Source organism: Sciurus vulgaris (assembly GCF_902686455.1).
Source record: "Sciurus vulgaris genome assembly, chromosome: 11".
Classification (NCBI taxonomy): Eukaryota; Metazoa; Chordata; class Mammalia; order Rodentia; family Sciuridae; genus Sciurus; species Sciurus vulgaris.
Window position 1 is genome coordinate 29,889,627 of NC_136472.1, and position 21,729 is coordinate 29,911,355.

The 21,729-nt window shown below is 35.1% G+C and overlaps 1 protein-coding gene across 4 annotated transcripts in view; it reads right to left on the bottom strand.

Annotated features, from left to right (window-relative positions):
• The window catches only part of TTC17 (tetratricopeptide repeat domain 17), a 112,083-nt gene that overhangs the window by 65,925 nt on the left and 24,429 nt on the right, over nucleotides 1-21,729 (bottom strand). For all 4 annotated transcript variants that reach the window (XM_079103023.1, XM_079103024.1, XM_079103026.1 and 1 more), the window contains exons 6-16: nucleotides 20,034-20,143; nucleotides 19,266-19,410; nucleotides 18,717-18,856; nucleotides 16,461-16,621; nucleotides 14,904-15,016; nucleotides 12,891-13,037; nucleotides 11,535-11,650; nucleotides 11,213-11,378; nucleotides 9,620-9,697; nucleotides 9,275-9,499; nucleotides 5,892-6,078 (exon numbers count right to left, since the gene is read on the bottom strand). In XM_079103023.1, coding sequence (XP_078959149.1) covers nucleotides 5,892-6,078; nucleotides 9,275-9,499; nucleotides 9,620-9,697; nucleotides 11,213-11,378; nucleotides 11,535-11,650; nucleotides 12,891-13,037; nucleotides 14,904-15,016; nucleotides 16,461-16,621; nucleotides 18,717-18,856; nucleotides 19,266-19,410; nucleotides 20,034-20,143 — 1,588 coding nt within the window. The remainder of the gene's footprint in view (nucleotides 1-5,891; nucleotides 6,079-9,274; nucleotides 9,500-9,619; nucleotides 9,698-11,212; nucleotides 11,379-11,534; nucleotides 11,651-12,890; nucleotides 13,038-14,903; nucleotides 15,017-16,460; nucleotides 16,622-18,716; nucleotides 18,857-19,265; nucleotides 19,411-20,033; nucleotides 20,144-21,729) is intronic.

The window sequence follows — 21,729 nt, forward strand, 5'->3', positions numbered from 1 at the left end:
CTTATTCTCCTATCACAGATACATGCCAAAGAATTATCTGCTAATAAAATAAGTACAGCACTTCTAAGTAAATAAGCACTGTGTAAAGACATCTAGATACTTACTACATGCAGACAATTACATTTGGCTTTGTTGTAGGATGTACTTGCATCTTGGGATTTTAAAACTCATATAAATTAACCAAAATTTTACAGGAATAAATGGAGGTGATATAACAGCATTTTAAAATGCTAAAAATGTTGGTTCTACAAGACTATCTTAAAAAAAATAAAAAGTAGATACCTTCACTAATTCTTAGGAAGAATGAGATGAAGGTCTTTAATTGCAGCTGGCACATGCTGCAGAGTCCACAAGGGGGCAGCAACATGCAGGATTTCTTTTTCTTCAAAATCTGAACACCATGTAAAATTGCTTTAAGCTGCAAGTGATAAATCTACAGAAATTCAGGTTGAAGAACACAGACTAAAATAGGACAATGAAACGAGTTATTAAAGGAGATGTGATTTACATAAATAGATTCTATGATGCAGAAATGTTAAGAGAATACAAGATAATCCATCTGTGCAGTGGAAACGATACTAAAGTGATATTAAAGTTCAAGTACATGATTTGAAAATTGTTCTTTTTTCTGAGATGCAAAAGCGATAAAATATATATTATATAGAAACTTGTATAAGGTTCTAAAAATACTTAGACATTAAAGATTGAGCTCTTTTGTAGGATATTAATTCATAATTTCTAAATACCTGAGCCAATATTTTTAGGTGTGCCTGTGCCTCAGTGAGTTAACAGAAGACAAGGGCTCAAAAACCCTGGGTTTAATACTTAATTATATTTGGTAAACATCAATGCTGTAATTTGTTGTATATCTATAAAGCATCTAGGTCTAATACATTAAACCTATCATTGGTCTTTTGCTTCCTAATAATAAAATATTAGAGAATATTAAAGTAAAATCATAGATATTAGAGACAGAATAATAGGACACTCTACTTCATGGGAGAAAATATCTTTGCTAGATGTAATTTTACTTGCAAATTAGTAAATTACAAAGTTGAAAGTATTTAAAAAATGTTTATAGTAGTAAGTGCTTAGAAAATCTCCCATGTTGTCTGCTATATCAATGTATTTTGGGATTCTTCTACAGATTCAATATTTAATCATTTTGCTTATAATTGTTATTAAAATCATTTTCCTTTTTTTTAAATTAGGGAAGATAATCACTATTGTTTCATGAAATTTCATTCTGTGACCCCTTTAGTTTTTCCACTGAACAAAGGTTTTATTTTTTGTGTGCGTTTTGAGTACTTCAAACCATCCCAAAAACTCATTTAACAGACTTCATTTTACATTAAGAAGGATCGACTAAGTTGTTATTGAAGATGAGTTTGTTAAAATGTCCAATTCAGTTCTATTTAGGTTAAATAAAATTGTGAAATAAAAAAACCATAAACATGGAAAAACTGTATCCATTTCAAAACTGCCAAAGTAAAATGTTTAATCAAAACTGGGGGGGGGGGTGTAGAGGGTACAGTTCAGTGGTAGGGTCCTTGCCTAGTACGAGGCCCTGGACTCAATTCCCAGCACAGGGGGAAAGAAAAAAAAAAAAGAAAAGAAAAAAAGAAAGGAGAAAAACCCCATAAAACAAAACTTTGAAGCACCAACTTCTCTTTTACTGTCAACTTCAGAGTGGGCAATTAAAAAAATCAACCTATTAAGATTTCCTTCACAGCATACTACAGAAGAAAAAGGTTAAATGCTACTGAAAGGGGTGAGAGAAAGACCACAATCAGCAGTTGCTTAAAGAACATATGCACTGACCAGTGTGGTGGCCCACGCCTATAATCCCATGACTTGGGAGGCTGAGGCAGGAAGATTGCCAAGTTCAAGGCTAACCTCAGCAGCTTAATGAGACCCTAAGTTACTTAGCATGACCCTGTCTGGGGCAGGGAAAAGAACTGTGGCTGTAGATCAGCAGTGTAGCACCCCTGGATTCAATCCCCAGTACAAACAAAAACAAATCACATGAAACAAAACACATTCACTAACAAATAGCAACCAATAAAACAATTTCTAAGTTAATAAAAGTTTGGAAAAGCTGTCAGGTAAATAATTCTACACTAATTGTTACTATTTTAGTTAGAATGTCTTTAAAAGTAGAAAAAAATTTTGGCTAGTATTTATGTATTTTTAAGCTGAACGAGACAGTATTCAATATTAATAGAATACATTACCTGTGCAGGCCTTCCAAGAAACATAAACTGAAAATCTGCATGGAAACGTCATGATTACGTAAGAAGAAAAAAAAACAAAAACAAAAAACAAAACTTGCTGATGTTAATAGGAGGACTTTTTTTTTTTTGTGGTGCTGGGGATTGAACCCAGGGCCTTGTGCTTACAAGGCAAGCACTCTACCGACTGAGCTATCTCCCCAGCCCCCTGCTGATGTTAATATACTGCCTATAATTTTACCACCAAGTTCATACTATGTAAGGTACTACACTGTATTAAAGTTGTTGTAAAAAGTTATTAAACAATTTTCAAAAGAACAACAATAATGGTTAGAAAGATTATCTTCAAAACGTTTTCCAAGAGCACCTTAGTTACTTTTGTTCTTTTCTTTATTTGTGTGTGGGTTTTTTGGTGGTGGTGCTGGGGACTGAACTCAGGGCCTTGTGCATGCTCGTCAAGCACTCTACTAACTGAGCTATATCCCCAGCTCCATTACTTTTGATCTTGAAAGGCCTATCTGAAAAGCTTTCAAACTGATAACTTTCCAAATTCACTTTTATAACAGAATCAGGTTGGGAAGAGGATGGTTAAGAGCAGTTTAAATCCTTGCCTAAAAAAAAAACAATTATGATATGAATTCCTTGATTATTATATGGATAAAGAACAACAAGCTTTGTCTCTTGAAACCTTTGGATTATCATAATAAAAATTTAGATAATATACTGAACAATTAAGATAACTTATGAAGCTTATTTTGATATTGCAAAAACGAAAAAGCAACCAACATAGAGTGTCATCTGATTTCAGTGAAGGTATTAAAATGCTAACCATTATTTAGAGGCTTTTGTCTTTTTTCACCAATCATTTAAAACTCAGAAATAATGGGCATAGACAAAATTGTTCAGATTTGAAATATAAGAAGTTCATAATTTCTATAAAGGTGTTTTGCTTCTTTTAAGTTTCAGTTTTTGGGCTATGGATGTAGCACAGTGGTAGGGCTGAGTGCTTGCCACTGTACCATGCAAAAGGTCCTAGATTCTATCCCTAGGACCACCCCCTTGTGCACCCTGAAAGTTTCACCTTTTCAAAGTTACAACTCAATAAATCAACTAAGAATGAGCAGGACTGCTCTGGAAATAAGTAACTCAAAAACATAGTCAAAGAGAAGTTCAACACTAAAATTGGTTCAGTACTATCAATGAGTTTTCTTTCTTTTTTTTGGGTACTGGGGATTGAACCTTGGGACACTTAACCACTAAGTTACATTCCCAGTCCTTTTTAATTTTGAGACAGGGTCTCGCTAAGTTGCTTAGGATCTTGCTAAATTGCTGAGGTGGGCTTTGAACTTGTGATCCTCCTGCCTCAGCCTCCCAAGTGTTGTGATTATAGGCATGTGCCACCACACCCGGTTATCAATGAGTTTTGAACCTAGAAAACATTATAGCATACGTTTCCACTGAGGGTAATAGTATTTATTAAGACCTTAGATTATTTTCTAATTCATATAAGAATGAATTTAGGCTTATTAGCAGTAAAAACAACTTCTAGTGAGTTTAGTAAATTTGAGCAAAGACCTGCTAACTTAGGCAAGTGGTTAATTACAATGTAAAAGGAGCTAAATATATACCTTTTTAAAAAAAAATTGATGAACTCTTTCTGAAAGAACTAAAAATAGTAGTCCCTCTTTCCAAGTTAAATTATTTTCTTTTATTGTTATTGTACTGGCTCCAATAATATTATTGGGAAAATCTAGACTATCAGATACTACAAATTTGAGAAAGATCTGTTCTTCATTATTAAGTTTCCTGGACTAGTCTGAAGTTTAGCTCTCAGGGAAAAGTTCAACAATTCCCTCTTCTCACATGAGTGACCTAAGAATAAAGTTCAAGAAATTGAATACTAAACAAAAATACTGGAAAATAATGCTAAGGAAAAGATTCTCCAGAAAAAGATCATCACATACATATAAAACCTTTTCCCCAACAAAGGAAATTCCAAGAGAGCTTAGAGAGATGATAGTAAGTTTCTATTAATAAAAGAAACTTGTTGAAAGAGTGAAATCCTGTTGTAGGTAATCTACAACATTTAAAACATCATATTTTCTAAGATGAAGGAAGAGGATAAAGACCCATAATTTAAAAGTTCCGAATACACTGTATTCACATGAATTTCTAATGGCTTACATTGATCCAATATCTACTGTACGAAAAAGATCTTTTTTAATCCTCTTGGCAAGTACGTGACATAGGTTTCTTTTGGTCTTTCATAGCATAAATAAGGATACAAATTATGGAAATCAGAAAGTTATAGCAGAGCAGGGCTCAAACTCGGATCTGTGATTCTAGTGCTTACCCACTCCACTCTAGGGCCTTGCTGTGTTAGGTCTTTGGTATTCGTACAAGAACTCAAATTCAGATTGTGCTTACCTCTGATCCACAACTGAGCTATGGCATTATATTGCTGAGAGAATTTTGGTTTCTTTAAAAATACAAGTACTATTTATGGTCTCTCATTTCACGAGAATACTAATGCGGTCTGGTATACTGAATCAGGCAAACCAGTTTTTGGTCCTGATTTTACTAGTAATTACCAATGTCTTTTAGACAAGTCACAGAAACAAGTAGGTATCAGGTGTTGTTTTGTTTTGAACATCCAAAGTGAAGAAGCTGGAATGACAGCACTCTACTTAAATACTAAAATCAAATTTGAACATTAGTGAAACATACTGATTGGTCTACCAGCCAATGGGTAGGTACTATACATCTACATATATTTAACTGCACCTATCATAATTCAAGGCAGAAATCAAATTCATGAATTTTGTTCTTATGATGAAGGTTAAACAAGTAAATAACCAAATATCATGTGACTTTTAAAACATGGGTTTTAACTGATGACTTCATAACTGGTACAGGTACTGGCTCTATGAAGGAAAACACTTGGGCATGTGCCCTGGCTGTAAAAGAGAGTGGAAGAAGGGAAAGGCACACCAATTGTTAGGTGACTACTGTAAAGGTTCAGTAAAAGTCTAAATCACCTTTCCTTAAAGGAAAGGGGCTGTATTTCAGTGACTATGTATGTAGAAGAACTATTTCAACTTTCATTACACACTTGGGCTACATGAATGGAAAAACTACCCTGTACCATGAACACTGGTCATCATTAAAGAGTGATTTTAGAAAGAAAAAACATACAGCTTATCAATCCCAGCTATACAGATATGTATTAAAACTTTACTCAATCTATTATTATTATTATTTTTGCAGTACTGAGGATTGAACCCAGGGTGTTCTATCACTGAGTCACAGCCCCAGGCCTTTTAATTTTTTCTTTAGAGACAGGGTCTCATTGAGCTGCCCAGGCTGACCTCGAACTTGCAATCCTCTTTCCTCAGCCTCCAGAGTCACTGGGATTACTGGCATATGCCACTGTCCCTGGCTATTCAACCTTTCTTAAGCAGGATTCTGGGAAAGAATTAAGCCTTAATACTTTAAGGCATCTATAGTAAGTAATGAAATAACTTCTTTCCTACATATCTAGAATTATACCAGTTATCTAAAATCCTTGGGAAAATCTGAGGAAATTATTTTGTATTCTACTGATTAGAACAGGAACTCCAGCTGAACTCATGATTTTGCTAGCATTTGACAGCTGCTTACCGCTGCAAACAGAAGACGAGATGTTGTACAGAAAAGGATAAAACTGCATACAGCGGATCAACTTCAGGCTGTTTTCACACTCTGGACATTTGGTAGTTAATTTCAAGGCCTGTCTAAAGGCTTCAAGTGCCCCACTGATATTCTTCAGAGCGAGGTAAGCATTTCCAAGGCTTAAGAAGGTCAGGGGCTGAAAAAAAAAAAAAAAAAAAAAACCCAGCAACATGTTAATGAATTAATATTTTGTGAGAGTTATAAATCCTTCACAGTATATGTCTTTTGGCTTTCCTTAGGTTACCTCACAAAGGTTATTGTTAATGTCCATTTTATTCACATCAGCTAATTCTAAACTTTGTAACATATATTTTTGACCTTTTTACTAAGATAAAAACAAAAAGCGTGTAATGTAGTAAGTCTTCAGTGTACATCACAAATGGATTTTTATATATGAATATATCCCTGTACCAGCAACTCAGCTTCAGATAGCAAACATTTAGAATGTTTCTAGTATCCCAGAAGGATCCCTGGGCAAGTCAACCCTACCCCAGAAGTAACCACTGCTGCACTGCTGTGGTGGGACTGCTATCACCATAAACTCATTTCATCTGTTCTTTTTCTTTTTTTTTTTTTTTTTTTGGTGCTGAGGATTGAATCCACTGAACCACATCCCCTGCCCTTTTTAAAATTTTTAAATTTTGAGACAGGATATCACTAAGTTGCTTAGGGCCTTGCTAAGTTGTTGAGGCTGGCTTTGGACTTGTGATCCTCTCTGCATCAGCCTCCTGAATCGCTGGATTACAGGCATGTGCCACTATGTCTGACGACTTCAGCTGTTCTTTAATCTCATAAATGGAACAAACAGCACGTTCTCTTATATGTATATATAACGTGTATATTTTTGTGGCTTCTTTCAATCTAAAATTCATTCATGTTTTTGTATCAGTAGTTCATTCTTTTTTTATATTTTCCAATTGATATATAATGTCCCATTGTATGAATATACCAGTTATTCATCCATTCCACTGACTGACATTTAGGTAGTTTCCACCTTCTGGCTACTATGAATAAAACTACTATGAATATTTTGGTAAATGTCTTTTAATAGATCAAAATTATACTCATTCTCCTTGAGTGTACAATAGTTAGTGGTCTGCATATATTTAGTTTTAGTAAATAAAGATCAAGCCATAAAAAACAAAAACAATAGAATTATTTTTCAAATTTCTTGTGAGAACCCTTTACATCTAACAACAGAAATAAAAATTGAGGTGACTGACAGGCTTAAGGGTAATTTTTAAGAGCTAAGGTTAAAAGACAAAGAGAATATATTTTAACATAAAACAGATGGAATTAGACTTTATTGTACAAGGAATTCACACAGAATTTTAAAAAATTCTAACAAAATGAGATGTCTATACAAACTTTTACTTTAAAAATACAAAGAAAAATAAAAAATTTAAGTTACTATAGAGAAGTGATACTTCGACACAAACTTGCTTTATAAATGTAAAAACTGTGAGTTCTGTGGCCAATCTCTTTGAGTTCAAATTCAAGCTCTCTGACTTCTGGTGAATCTCATTATTTTTCTGTACACCTAACTTAGAGTTTCCTTATCTATCAAAGGGGTAAGTCCCATCTTGGAGGTCTGTTGTGAGGGCTAAATGAGATCTTGCTTAGTATGGTATGTGGCTTTAGCAAAAAGTCAAGGAAAGTTAGCAGCTATTTCAACTGTCCAATTCAGGTGAGGGTAAACAGGTGAAAAATCTTAATCACAGCAACAAGCTATTTGCCCAAACTTTTTTGGTGAACTATTGGGCATTTTGTACCACAGCTATCAAAATATTCATTCTTAGTGACTTAGTAGTTCCACTGCTAGCAATCTTTGAAAATTATCTGGAATACAGAAATGGCCTTCTGTAGGAAAACCACTACTGATAACAGCTAAGTACTGTCAACAGCCTAATGAGTAAGTTGCAACAGGTTGATTCACTGACTCTTCAGAGAGCAGTTTAAACTAACAGTTTTCAAAACTATGTAATAATAAATACCTAAATATAATAGGCCTTAAAGCTCACCTGTACCATAAAGTTGCAAAACTACAGAATATGTGCACAGAAGACAGGCTTACGAATCAGTGTTCATAAATGCTGACAGCTGGGGAGGGGTTCGGGTCAAGGTATATTTTTGGTGTATCCACACTGATCTACTGATGTATCTTTTTATTCTTTTTGTAGTACCACAGCATTTAACAACTAAAATTTTAATATTATTTTAAATATAGAAAGGCAACTAAGCTCTAAGAGAGCTCCTTTTTCTTCAAAACAAACAGACAGACAGACAGACAGACACACACACACACACACACACCCTGCCTAGCTACCTTAGCTGGCAGCAGTGGAAAGTGAAGCAGGAGGAGGATCATGGGCACACAGCTGTGTTAAGCCTGCCATTTGAATGTCCACTTCTTCACACCCCACACCATACACATACCTATAACATCTGTACCAGTCCCTGGTAAGCATTAGATAAATACTTCAAATATAAACTGGCAACCTGACCAGCTATATAGTACAGAGATTGTTTAAAATCCAGTAATGAATTTGTATATAGAGATTGTAAACTTTTGTTCAAACTCCAGTTGTAAATTTGCGTAACTCAAGAAAGCATTTAACAGGCAATATTTTCTTTTCATACTTAAAAAATTAGTTTTGGAAAACTTTTTAAAAAGGTTTCTTTGGATATAAGACATAAACATGTACATATTATTTAAGATCAACTCAATTATATATTTATTATAAATGTATTTCATCAAACTTAGTATGACAACAATTATCTGATTTCAAAGATGCTGAAATATGGCAAAAAACCAAACAAGCAAAAGAAAAGTGGTATATTTTAAACTAGGAACTGTAGTAAATAACAAAGCACCAATATATACCATGAACTGGCTTCATGTGGGAGGTTCAGGGCATGAATATTAATCTCCCTATTTATTTTCGTCAAAACAACTTTTAAACTGTGCTCTGGTTTGGATGGTATAAATAAATTGAGGCTTTAAAATAGTCTAATATTTAGCAGTGCACGTACTGTGATGAGTAGGATAAAATAAGAAGAGATGTTTTCAAATTGACACAAAAAATGGCATTGTATTTTTACAGATGTCATTCTTATTTAAGTAAGTTTCTAAAAATTTCATTTAAAATTTAAAAAGCACAAATTAATAAAATAAAACAAAAATACTTTGCTCTTGAAATATGTAAGATTTTACTCTGAAAAACAAAACATGAAATTTTTTATGCCTTTCCTAGAAAAATACAAATTGTACTCTAAAATTGAATTATCCCACATAGCACATGGAGCTACAAATAAATTAAAAAAAACCTCACCTCAGAGCTATTGATGGCCAAAGCTTGAAGTAGCAGCTTAGTAGCATCAAGATGAAGGCCATAGTGAATCAAAAGGTTGGCCAAGTTGACAAGAGGAATGTCCTGATACTGAAGCGGAGCTAAATTCAAAGCCCTCTGGAGACAGGCGATAGCAAACGTGCTATTTCCTACTGCTCTCCAGTAGAGTCCAGCTTCATTGAGTATGAGCCAGACGGGCGCATTTGGCTGAAAACACCAAAATACTTCATTTAGTGCAAAAATACAGTAGCTGTTCTAAACTGGATCTTTAATAAGTACATTTTAACTTTAATGACAGTTACTAAGCAGTCAAAGTAAATGACTTACCTTATTAATAGCATGAAATAAGAAAGACCCAATTTCTTCTTCTGGGATAGTATAGTTATTAATACGGGAAAGCAATATCTGAAAACATCAAAAGAAAGACTGACTCAATTGAAAATAACAGGGAAGACATTTGAACAGAAATTTCTATGGCTGGCAGTCTTTATTTGAGTTCCTGGGGAACAACTACTTTGAACAGATACTTATAATCATGTATAAAACATGAGGCCACTGATACATAATAGTGCTGACCTGCTCACACATATGTACCAGTTTCCTTTAACTGAAAAGAATCTATGTATGTATTTACACACACACACACACACACACACACCTCTACTCACACACGTTACTGCAATTACCATATCCATTAAAGTCAACCTAAGCATTCAGAACCCAGTGAGAAATTAGTCAGAAGTTAACATCGGGCAACACCTGATGTGATAAAAATCTGCTATCTTCTCTGGCTGGAAAGCACCAGATCCCCAATTAATCTATTTTATGTTCTTTTAATATTAGTATAACTCTGAGGAACTCTAAAGCAAAGATCATGGCCTACTTATCTTTGCATTCCAAACACCCAAAACAGTACCTCAAAAATGGGATTTTTTTGCCTCCATAAATGTTTGCTGAATTTAAGTAGTAACTGTTTATAAAGGTTTTTTTTTTTTTTTTTTTTTCCTATTTTGGGCACCAGGGGTTGAACTCATCAGGGACACTAGACCACTAAGCCACATCCCCAGCCCTATTTTTTGTATTTTCTTTAGAGACAGGGCCCCACTGAGTTGCTTGGCACCTTGCTTTTGCTGAGGAGGGCTGTGAACTCGTGATCCTCCTGCCTCAGCCTCCTGAGCTGGTGGGATTACCGCACCTGGCATCTGCTTACAGTTTTGAAGTTAAGTTTTTTAAAAAGTGGACGTACTATTGTCATGTATAACCCAATTAGAACAATTTAAAAAATTAATAAAAAAAAAAAGGGTGGATGTAATGGTCTGTTTTTTTCTATTAAAAAGGTAATTACTTCAATTATATCTATGGAATGGTAACTAACATACTGATCTACATTCAGTAATAAAACATTCCTAGTCATATATAACTAATAGGAATTAAAGAAAACAGATTGAACGTATTCATAATTTGCAAAGTGGTTATTAAGTTGACAGATTCCTAAGGACCTCATACAGAAGAGCTGATAAGATCAGGGAAAAAGAACCTTCAAGCTTTCACACTGCACAAACTTCTGTAGGTTTGGAGGATGCAGAGCTATACTGAAGAGATCAGAATGGCATCCACTGACTGGCTCCACTGGGTAAGAAGCAAGTTCTGTGTAGTTCCTCTTTGGAACCTTCCAGGCTAGAGGAATAAAGAGTGCTTAGGTGGTCTATGTAAGCAACACCCCAAGGAACCTTTCCTGTCACTCCTTTAATACATGACTGACTTCTCAGTCATTTCCTTAATTCTTTAACTCTATCCTTCAGTTTTATAAACTTAAAGCTCAACAACCGGCTTCTCTCAGATTTTTGTCCCATCTAAGAGGCTTCTGAAGTCACCCAGAATGGACGGACGGTAATAAACACCAGCCTAAGTGAGCCTTACTTTTCGTGCATGGTCATCTGGTATTTTGGCTTTCAGATCCATGCGGACCTCTAATTCTTTGACTAAGTAGGACAGAGTGTGGCTTTTTCTGAAGTCAGTTATGGAACAGTCAGGGGTTTGGGCCTCTTCTTCTGAAGAATAATCATCACTGTTGAGTTCGTGGATCCTGGCACAAGAAAAAGGAACAAGATTCACATTTTCAAAGTTTGGGTGAGTTCAAGATAAAGACTTAACCTTTCAAGTCCAAGGCTGGTGCTCTCAAAGAACCGCTAGATGACAGTCATGCAGAATCAGGTGCTTTGCCAAATCCATCAGCACTTGCCTGAGTCCTTTGTTTTCTGGAGGCAGAAAATACGTTGGCAATTCCCCACCAGCAGGGACGCTAGGGTAGCTTTCTGTACAATCTGCTCTTTTAGGCCATAGGATATGCTGCTTGTCCTAAGAAATAAACAAAGCTTCTCATAAATTTCTTTGGATTCAATATTTCAACATACTAAGTGAACTGTTAGAAGAATTCAGGTATACTAGGATAAATGAACAGAAATGTAATATTTTAAGATAAATGTACAGTGGTAGAATCTATAATGTTCCTTCTACTGTGGTTCGTTAGTCTAAACCAGCCATTCCACCTACTTCACCACAAACTGGTTCAGGGTTGGGCAGGCCTAAACCAGCTGAGCCAACATGTCACAAGGAGAAGTTTGCTTGGGGTCTCTGGGAAAGAAAAACAAGTCTTAGTTTCTTATGTTACATATGAACAAAAAAGCATGTTTTTGTTTCAGGTGCTGTTGGCTGCCATCTTATGACCATGAGGAAAACAAAGTTTTTGGATGAAACCAATACTATACATGGAAGAATGAAAAGGTGGAAAGAAGTGAGACACTGGTGACATCACTGGGTCACTGAGTCAACCAAACCTGAAGTCTGTCCTATCTCTCGACTTCCTGAAATAACAGGCAAGTTTTCTTTTTAAGTCAGTCTGAGGTACAGTATCTGAAAGCATATACACGCCTACAAAATTGGCTTAGAAAGCTATTTTTCTTTTCCAATGCCAAACTTTAATATTTCTTTTTTGACTTGTTAAATATGTTCATTTTTCTAAATATAAACAATTATACCAGAATCCTACTAAACTTATATCCTGAAGCTGTCAAGCTTTGAGAAGTCTGTAATACGTCTAACCAAATTCAATGTAACGTTATAATAGGCAATTAAATTCTGAAAATTTAATAGTGAATAAAAACTACATGGTCTCCATCCTCATATCCTGGTATTGCAATCAACTGACATTCAATTTTTTCACAGCTAGCCTACAAATGCTTGTTTATCAAATTGTTTATTGTATGTATTTCTCACTAGAATATAAGGAGCTTCTCTAATGTGTTCCTAGTACTAGGCTGGTATATAGCTGGGAACTTAATAAAAGAATGCTGATTAAGTAAAGTTTGTACCAACTTTATTAGGAAGACTTGAGGTGAAGCCTCAAGTATCTTCCTTACCTACTAGCTAGTAGACTGCCTTCCATTAAACTTCTACAAACTCATAGAAGTTTAATGAATGTTTGCTGCACTAAGCCAAACAGTGATATGGATCATATTAATTAATGAGGTTGAGGGCCAGTACTTTAAGAGAGTCTGCCTGTAGGCGAAAACCTGTTTATTATCTTCTATAAACTTACCCTATATGCATCTGAGTCCCGGCCCCAGATCCATAGAACAGAATGGGCTACGGGAGAAGACTTGACCAAATCACTGATATCACTCTGATTTGCCGGAACATCAAAATTCACAGACATCATACTAGAGGTTGATGAATCTTCACCAAACTAGAAAATGGAAAGTCAATTAAATTGTGAGTGGAAAGGGAGTTATGACCAAGATTTAACTCACACTAAAGAAGTTAGTAGATATTCACAACTAGGTCATTAGGAAGTAGGTCAGCAATAAAGCAATCAGATCTTTTAATTTTAAGAACTACCCCAATAGTAGACTCTCTAGGATAATGCAATTAACAACTTTCAATCAACTATGCCATTGGAATATCAGAAAAAATATTTTCCTGTCCCTCCCTTTACTTCCTTTTTATGCTTTAGTCTTTTAGGATTAATGATTAACTAATTTAGAAATCGGGTTCATTATTTCTCTCCCCTGCAGAGACTAAAATGATCACTATTCTATAAAATTACTGTGCTATGGGTAGAAGCAAGGAAGCATAAGACAGCATTCTTAAAGGTTTAATATAGTTGTCAGAGACTACAGACTATTGTTAACCAATTCCAAATACAAACCTTAGAAATAAAAGGCTAATCTAGGAAATGAAAGAACACAAACATAGTCTTCCTCCAAACCAAGGTAAAACAATGTTAGATGTAAGACACTGTAGTTCTTGTGTATTTCTGAAACTTTGCTACAAAGAACAGGACTAGGGATGGGATGGGATGGGATAGGAAAAATGTGAGAAAAAGGAAAGAAAATGATGAATTTGCAGTCCTGGGCCTTTATTTTTAGAAATAAATTCTTTTACTATATAGTAGTGATATGATTATAATAAAATGGAATGTTGGAAGCTACACTGATGCAATGCACTCCTGAGAACAAGAGGATATCCAAAAGTTACATTTGGTTTCAATCTATTTCATTCTAAATATTCCCTCTTTTTCTTTAAAATGCCTGGATTTAAGACAGGGAGCTAGAATCCCAGAGGGTATGAATCTGGCCTTTCTTTAATTCTTTTCTTGAAAACCAAACATGGGATATTGCTAGGAACTGGTCTATAAAACTCATAAGAAGTTTTTAGTTCATGTTACTATTTCCCACTTAAGTGGCCTATTAATCTTTGCTTCTTATTCTTCATCAATGTGACCTGAATTTTTTCAGATAAAGGGCTCTTTTTTTTTGGTGGTTTGTTCTCCTGACTTCTTTTAACTGCTTATTTCTGGAAATTTCTTATTTATGATTAGGACATGATCTATTTTATCTAGGATAAGGTGTTGTTTTATTTCCAACATCCTCTTTTAATGATACCTGGTATTCTGGATGTACTCACTTTCTATGTCACTCAGCAACAGTTACATATTAATCACTATCATTACATCTATGTATTATTTCTTCTCAATTAGATGAACTAGGATGGTGTATATATGTGTGTTTATGTATATATGTGTGAACACACGTGCGCGCGCGCATGTGTGTGTGTGTATGTATACAGAGACAGAAAAGTAAGAGAAAGCACATACTGGGCAATGGTGCTGAATAGACATTTCTATTGATAATGACCATTCTGTTGATGTTTTTGGTCTAGGCAACCTAAACTGGTTGACTTTGGGAAAGAGCACGGCTCTCTCTCAAATTTTAAGTATCTCTTACTCTTAAGGTTAAGAGGGGAGATAATATCTTTAAGTTAAATCGTAATAACTGTCCAATTGTAGCTCTCATGGTAAAGGCAAAAAGAATAAAATACCTACACATACAAAGATACAAACTGTATTTTGGGAAACAGAATGTCATTCATGGAGTAACTGAGTTCTAACAACAAAATCTGACTTCATAAACACAGACATTCAAAACCTTAAAGATTTAAATGACAAGCACAGATTTTAGGGATCAAATATACAAGAGACCAAGAGAGAAAAATAGCATTATTCTCAGATATGTGAAACTTAGTAAGAATTGGAAGAGACTAAAAGAAAGACCTGAACATAGTCCACATTTTCAAAGATATCTCCTCGATGGTAGCGTACAGGTTGGTCCCACTGGCAATGTAAACTGTGTTGCTGGTTGACTAGACGACATATCTGATGATTTCCTGAAATAAGGGAGAAGTTACATAAATGATGAGTATGGTCAGCAATGCCAAAAACCTTGTCTTGGTCTAAGTCATTTAATTTCAACTGTGTCCTCAGCCTACTAGAGAACTTACTTACTCAGGGGTACTTATATGGAGGAATATTCATTAACAGTCTATTAAGTCATTCTATAGAAGTTCATTTCACCACATATAAAATAAGAGGGTTCCCCTAGATGATCACTGAGGTATTTTCTGGAAATTATTTTTTATGATTGTAAAATCTATTGATTATGTAATTTCAAGAGACTTTGGCCATCTCTCTGGAGAGAATCTGCCTTATGTCTTCCTAATTTTGTTTCAAATTTATAAATAAGAGCACTGGTTACATTTGAGTATAGAATGGGCAATAAATAATCTTAAAAATTGTGCATATTCTTTAAACTCAAAATAGCAGAGAAAACCTGTTAGGTGGGTTGTAAAATGCTCTACAAGTGGTCACAGTTAAGGTTCAAAGGTTAAGAACTTTCCAGACCAATATATTTCTCAAGGAAGGAGAATGGAATTTAAGGTATTCTATTAATTTATTCTCTGGTGGGCATTCGTTGTCAGAGCTACTCCTTTGGGATTTAATAAGACAAAACATTTTGGATATAAACAAGTTAGTGATCTTCCACCAACCCAAGTTCTCCCAGACCAGTGGTTCTATATTTTTTTGGATTAAAAACTCTTAGAGATTTTAATAAAATCTATATACCCCGCCCCCAATTATGCACATAAATAATTCTACATGAAAATTTTGGAGATGATTTCAGAGCCTACTCAAGCTAATCCACTGACCCAGGTTAAGAATTCCTGCCTGAAGTCAGGCGTGGTGGTAAATCCCAGCTGGGAGGCTGAGGCAGGAGGATTACAAGTTTGAGGCCAGCCTCAGTGATTTAGCAGGGCCCTAAGCAACTCAGTGAGACCCTGTCTCAAAATGAAAAACAAAACAAAACAAAACAAAACAAAAAACCTGCCAGAAACAAATTCTAGTCTAAAATCTTATTTCTAAAATTTTTTAAGGGAGCAATGGGAAAAAAAGGATGGTTAGCTTTCTTGCCAGTGTTAGCCACAGAAGAGATCTAGGAAAATCAGCCTTACACCGTTCTCAGACTGAACAAAAGCTGTGATAGTAAAGTCTTCTAGAAATGAATTTCCCAGTTGGGCCTGGTGGCACACACCTCTAATTCCAGCAGCTTGGGAGGCTAAGTCAGGAGGATCACAAGTTCAAAGACAACCTCAGCGACTTAGCCAGACTCTTTCTCTAAAGAAAATATAAAACGGGCTGGGGATATGGCTCAGTGGTTAAGTGCCCCTGGGTTCAATTCCTGGTACCAAAAAAAAAAAAAAAAAAAAAAAAAAAGAAAACAAAAAAAAAAAGAATTTTCCAACCTGTCTACAACTACTTGTAGTTACCACTTACCTAACTGTGCCTCTTTTGCCATCTGAGTCTCGTGGATGATATTTCTTAAGATTTGCTCCTCCTGAATCAGCTTGTGCTTTTCTAGGATCTCCTGCTGTCTCAGGTAGTGGTCATGCTGCTTCTGATACTCTTTTAACTCGTTAAGTGTTCGCTGGAGGGATCTTAACATTTTTTAATACCATTTTTAATACCATTTTAAAAATTGTGAATTTTAAAAACTTACTCAAATGCATATATTTTCTGGTTCTCAGCAATAACTGCTCACTTTTCTCTTTTAGTTAATGTTTGACCTGATACCACAAGTTCAAGAACAACAGTGCTAAATAAAGACTATTCTTTTATTAGAACTTGAGGACAAAAACACGGGTGCATTATTTTTCCCTTAAATACAACCATCATAACATTGAATGGTGTGTTGGGCTTTGAAGATGCCGTAAGGAACACGCCACATGGGCTGGGGATGTGGATCAGTGGTAGACTGTTTGTCTAGCTTGCATGAGGCCCTGCGTTCAATCCCTAACACCACACCGAAAAAAGAATCACATTGTCTTGCTTCACAGGATGCTGACTAAGCACAGATACTCAGGGACCCAGGCCAGAGACCAGCTGATGTGATGTGAGCCCACTGCAGGTCCTTCCCAAACCAATCTCTCTCTAACCTTGGACTTCCTTTGAACTTCCCTTTTCCTGTAGCAAAGTAGCACTGCCATCCACCCAGCTGCCTAAGCTAAGAAACAATCATCTCCATAAATGTTTATCATGTCTTTATAGTGATATAGATGTTTATGTTGATTTAAATATTACACAATGAAATCAGGTACTAAAACTTCACATGGTACCCCATAAATATGTATGGTTTTTATGTATCAGTTAAAATTTAGGTCTGGGGTGCATGTCAGTAGTACAGTGCTTGCCTAGCATGTACAAGGCCCTGGATTTGATCCCTGGCACCACAAAATAAATAAATAATATAAATAATGTATGTGGTTCAAAAAAGATAAAAATGTAAACAGCATAAAACATACCAAAATATACCATACCTATTTAATACATATATAATACTATATACATATTTTTACATATTTAATAACTATATTTCCCTCCACAAAATTTTCATTAGTTCCACTGACATTCAAAAAGCCTTTCTAGAGTCCTCTTCTCCTTTTCTTGTTTTCTTTTTATTCTGCCTAAAGTCAGGTAAGATTTAGGGCTACAGTATTCTGGTCTTACACTCTAGCTCCTTGGTTCACAGAGTCTAAGGAAAACAACAACCAAAAAAAACCAAAACGACTTTGCTTAGAAATATTCTTCATTAGCTAATTTTACTAAGTCAACTGCCAGAAAACATTTAGTCACCAAAACCTTATTACCCATCACACTGTTACACATGGAGATTTTAGGAGCTCTAATGACTGTGTAAGATCAATACAATTATTAAGAGCATATTATTGGCAGAAACAGCCAGGGGAAGTTCTGAACAGGTGTAATGGAAGTCTGCTACAAATTAGCAAGCTATCATTCTTCCCTTTTCACTACATTATATTTTAAGCAGATTGGAAAATGAGCAAATACAAAAGTTTAATAAATTCCAAGCCTCTATTTAATTCTTTAATAACCAAAATAAGTCTCAAAGGCCATAAAGGTTAATATGTCTGAGAAATGAACAATTCACTTTTGGGTTATGTGAAGTTTCTCAACTGGTCTTATTATTTATGGAATCAAGTATATATTTTAATAAGTATACTGAAAGAACCAAGTACAAACAATTCCATTACTGTATGACTTAACTCAAAAATCTTATTAAAATGTGGGCCAAACAATGTTTCTCAATGCCACTCAACTAACATAACAATAGTCCAACCCTTGGAGCCAAAGGGAAGAAATATTGAACACTGCACATACAAGTGATTTTACTGACATTGTATACTCCATAAAAATAACAGTGAAATTACTGACTGTCCCCCAGAATCCACACGCCCATGTAGCTTGGTAACATAATCTTACCATGGTCAAAACTATAAAGACATATATGAGAGCTTTACTGAAACCATCCTCTAGTTTCTGGAATCAATTAAGAGTTGTCCACACCACTACTCAATTAGCTAAACCACTGGATTTGGAGTAAAGGAGCAGGACTTTTAGTGAAGAGGTTATTTTAATTCTCATAACCAAGTTAATAGTGATATTACCCTACACATATCTAACTTAAGGGTCTATGGTGCTAGTGCTTCAGTAAAATTTTTTTCTCCCAATTACCTATGTTGAGCCTCCAATTTCTGTTCAAGTTTTTGCTGACATAGGACAGCATGCTTCCTCTTTATAGCTTGCTCAAAACCAGGTTTGGCCTGCAAAGCATGGTCATAACACAGCACTGAGTGGTTGTACTCTCCAAGCATCTGAAAAGACAAAAACAAGCACATACACATAGACACACACATGGGGGAGGAAATAGTCTGGTTGTACCCGTCCAAATGCCCTAATCATTTATGAAATCACACCTACATCTCACTCTACAATGAATACTGTTTTGATCAGTGATCAAATCCCCACAATATGAAGGTATGCTATAGTTGAAAGGTATTGCTATCTGTAAGAGGGGCAACCTGTGCAATTTAAAATTCTAATCAATTTAATTATATAATTTTTTCTGTCAAGAAGCTAGGACTTGATATAGCATTAAGATTTTTTCCTTCCCCCTAATTTCTTCATTTCAGACCAAAACAAGAAGGGGGAAAAATTCTACTATGAGAGAGGAAAATAAAAAAAGCAAGTGATATGGCACACAAAACAAAAAGTAGTACTTACTGCATATATATTCCCCAACGTGTAGTAGCTGGTGAAGAAGTCACTGTCATCCAGAGCCGCGTGAACCACGACAGCAGCATCAGCAGAGAAGTGTGCTCTGTGCAGAACATTTGCCAAATTGACCAAGGCGATATCTTTATTTTGTCTAAAAGAGAAGAAATGTTACTAGATGGTAGGAAAGAAACGTGTTCCATGACTATGCATAACTACTTGACAAGGAAAAATGACATTTGAAGTCACTGGGCTTAGGAATACCACTTTTTAAGCATGCTAATATGTGAAGAAATAAATAATCCTAATGCTTCATTTAAAAATATTTGATGGCTAACTTAACCCAACAGTTACAAACTTGGCCCCCAAAATAAGGACTGGCAGACAGCTTTTGATTTCAAAGCATATTAAAGGATTATATTTGCTTTAAGAAAAATTAAATTTAATTTATGCTAATTCCTGTAGTCAAGAGTCAAGATCCCTGTATTCATGTCTCAAGTGAATCACTGGGCTTCTACATTTTATATACACACATGTGTGTGTGTGTGTGTGTGTAAAATATATATTCCTCAACGGACATGAGAAGTATATTACATAATTATCACTTTTGAACTTTTTGATATCTGTGACTTTTTGTGTTGTCTCTAATTTTTTTGAACAAAGAAAGGGGTGGGTACAATAATACGATGCTGCTTTTTATTGTTCTTTTTGTATTATTTCTTTAACAGTCCTGAGTAATGCAGAAAATCAGCAAGTCCAGAAAAAGGGCAATCTTACCTGGAAGAGAAGTGAAGTGCTCGCATGGCACATTCCACTACCTGATATGGTTCATTTTTTATTCTCCAGTAAAATGAAGCCATGTTATACAGTACCCATGAGGAAGAATTCTAGAGATTAAACAAGTAAAAACTATAATCACACACAACTTAAGACAGTTTCTTTAACTGTGAATGTTTAAAATGAGCACCATTAACACTTTGGTTCTTCTGAAATTCAAGATGAAGAAGAGTGAGACTAGTCAGAGTAACAACAAAACAGAGGACAAGTGAAAATAGACTACTCATGTCCCAGGGGCCTTCTAGTCATCAGCTCACAAGTGCACAGAAATGCGATCTTCATACAGAGACCATCCAGCTCCAGGCTATCATTCCAGAGGGGAAACAGCACTGAAAAACCCATCGAGTGGCCACAACTTGTCTGGCCCTATCTTAAGAGTTTAGAAATTCACTTGCTTAGGAATTTCTAAGCAGCTGAGAAATGCCAGTTGCTTTAACATGAAATTTCTAAAATCAACCTGTTGCAGTTTTTTACTGATGTAATATCAGAATGGAGATACAAACTACAGCAGATAGGCTTATGCATTCATGAAAGATGAATTTTCATTTTTCACTTTCTTCTGTGTGTTTAGAATTCAAACCTTCAAGCTGTTAAAAACTAAATCTTTAGTCAAGTTAAACTGAAGTTCAGATAGGCTTTTCCTTTTGTGGCTGGGATTTTTTTGTCCTCAAACATATTCTGAATTTCAGCCACAAAAAGGTCAAAACATCACGTCAAAAACTGGATCATGGGGCTGGGGTTGTGGCTCAGTGGTAGAGCGCCTGCCTCGCATGTGTGAGCACTGGGTTCGATCCTCAGCACCACATAAAAATAGAGTAAAGGTCCATCTACGACTAAAAAAAAAATTAAAAAAAAAAACTAGATCATGTCAAAAATTCAATGTATATAAGTTTTAAGTCAAGTAAAGAAAGTTTTAAGTTTTTTTTTGTGGAAAAAAAATCACGAAGTTTATGATAAACTGGGAAACACATTTGTGATATATAGGACAACAAGGTTTAATACCTTTAATATGCAAAGAGCTCACAAACAATCTAAAATAAAACAAAAGAGAATATAAACAGATAATTAAAAAATATGAAGTAACTACTAAATACGTGAACTTCAGTAAGAGAAAGACATTTAAAAGTTTTCCTTTTACAAACTGCCAAAGATCAAAAAGAATGCCAGTACTCACTGTTGGCTACACTATGTATTAACTTCACAGTACTGTTAACTGTAGAAATGTTAAATTACTATAGCATTTCTGGGGGACTAGCTGACAAAAATGTATATAAAAAGCCTTAAAAATGTGATTACCCTTCAATTCCCCACAATTGCAATATTAAAAATGCACCCTTTTTCTTGATATATAGTGCTGTGTATTTAAATAAGCTGTATATAAATGTTACAATTATACATTTTATTTAATATCATTATAAGTAATACTGCTTAGAAACTAACCTGCATTTTATGATACTCCTTTGGCATAGAGAAGAGCAAAAACTGCTATCTAAATTCCCACATGTTATCCTGAATGGTACATTTAAATTCTTGGGTCCTGTTACATAATTCCCTATTTCATTTTTTTAAAGTAGATGTTCCCTTAAAAGAAAATTACAGAAAATTTTATTGCTGGTCATGATTCATTTTCTGGTTC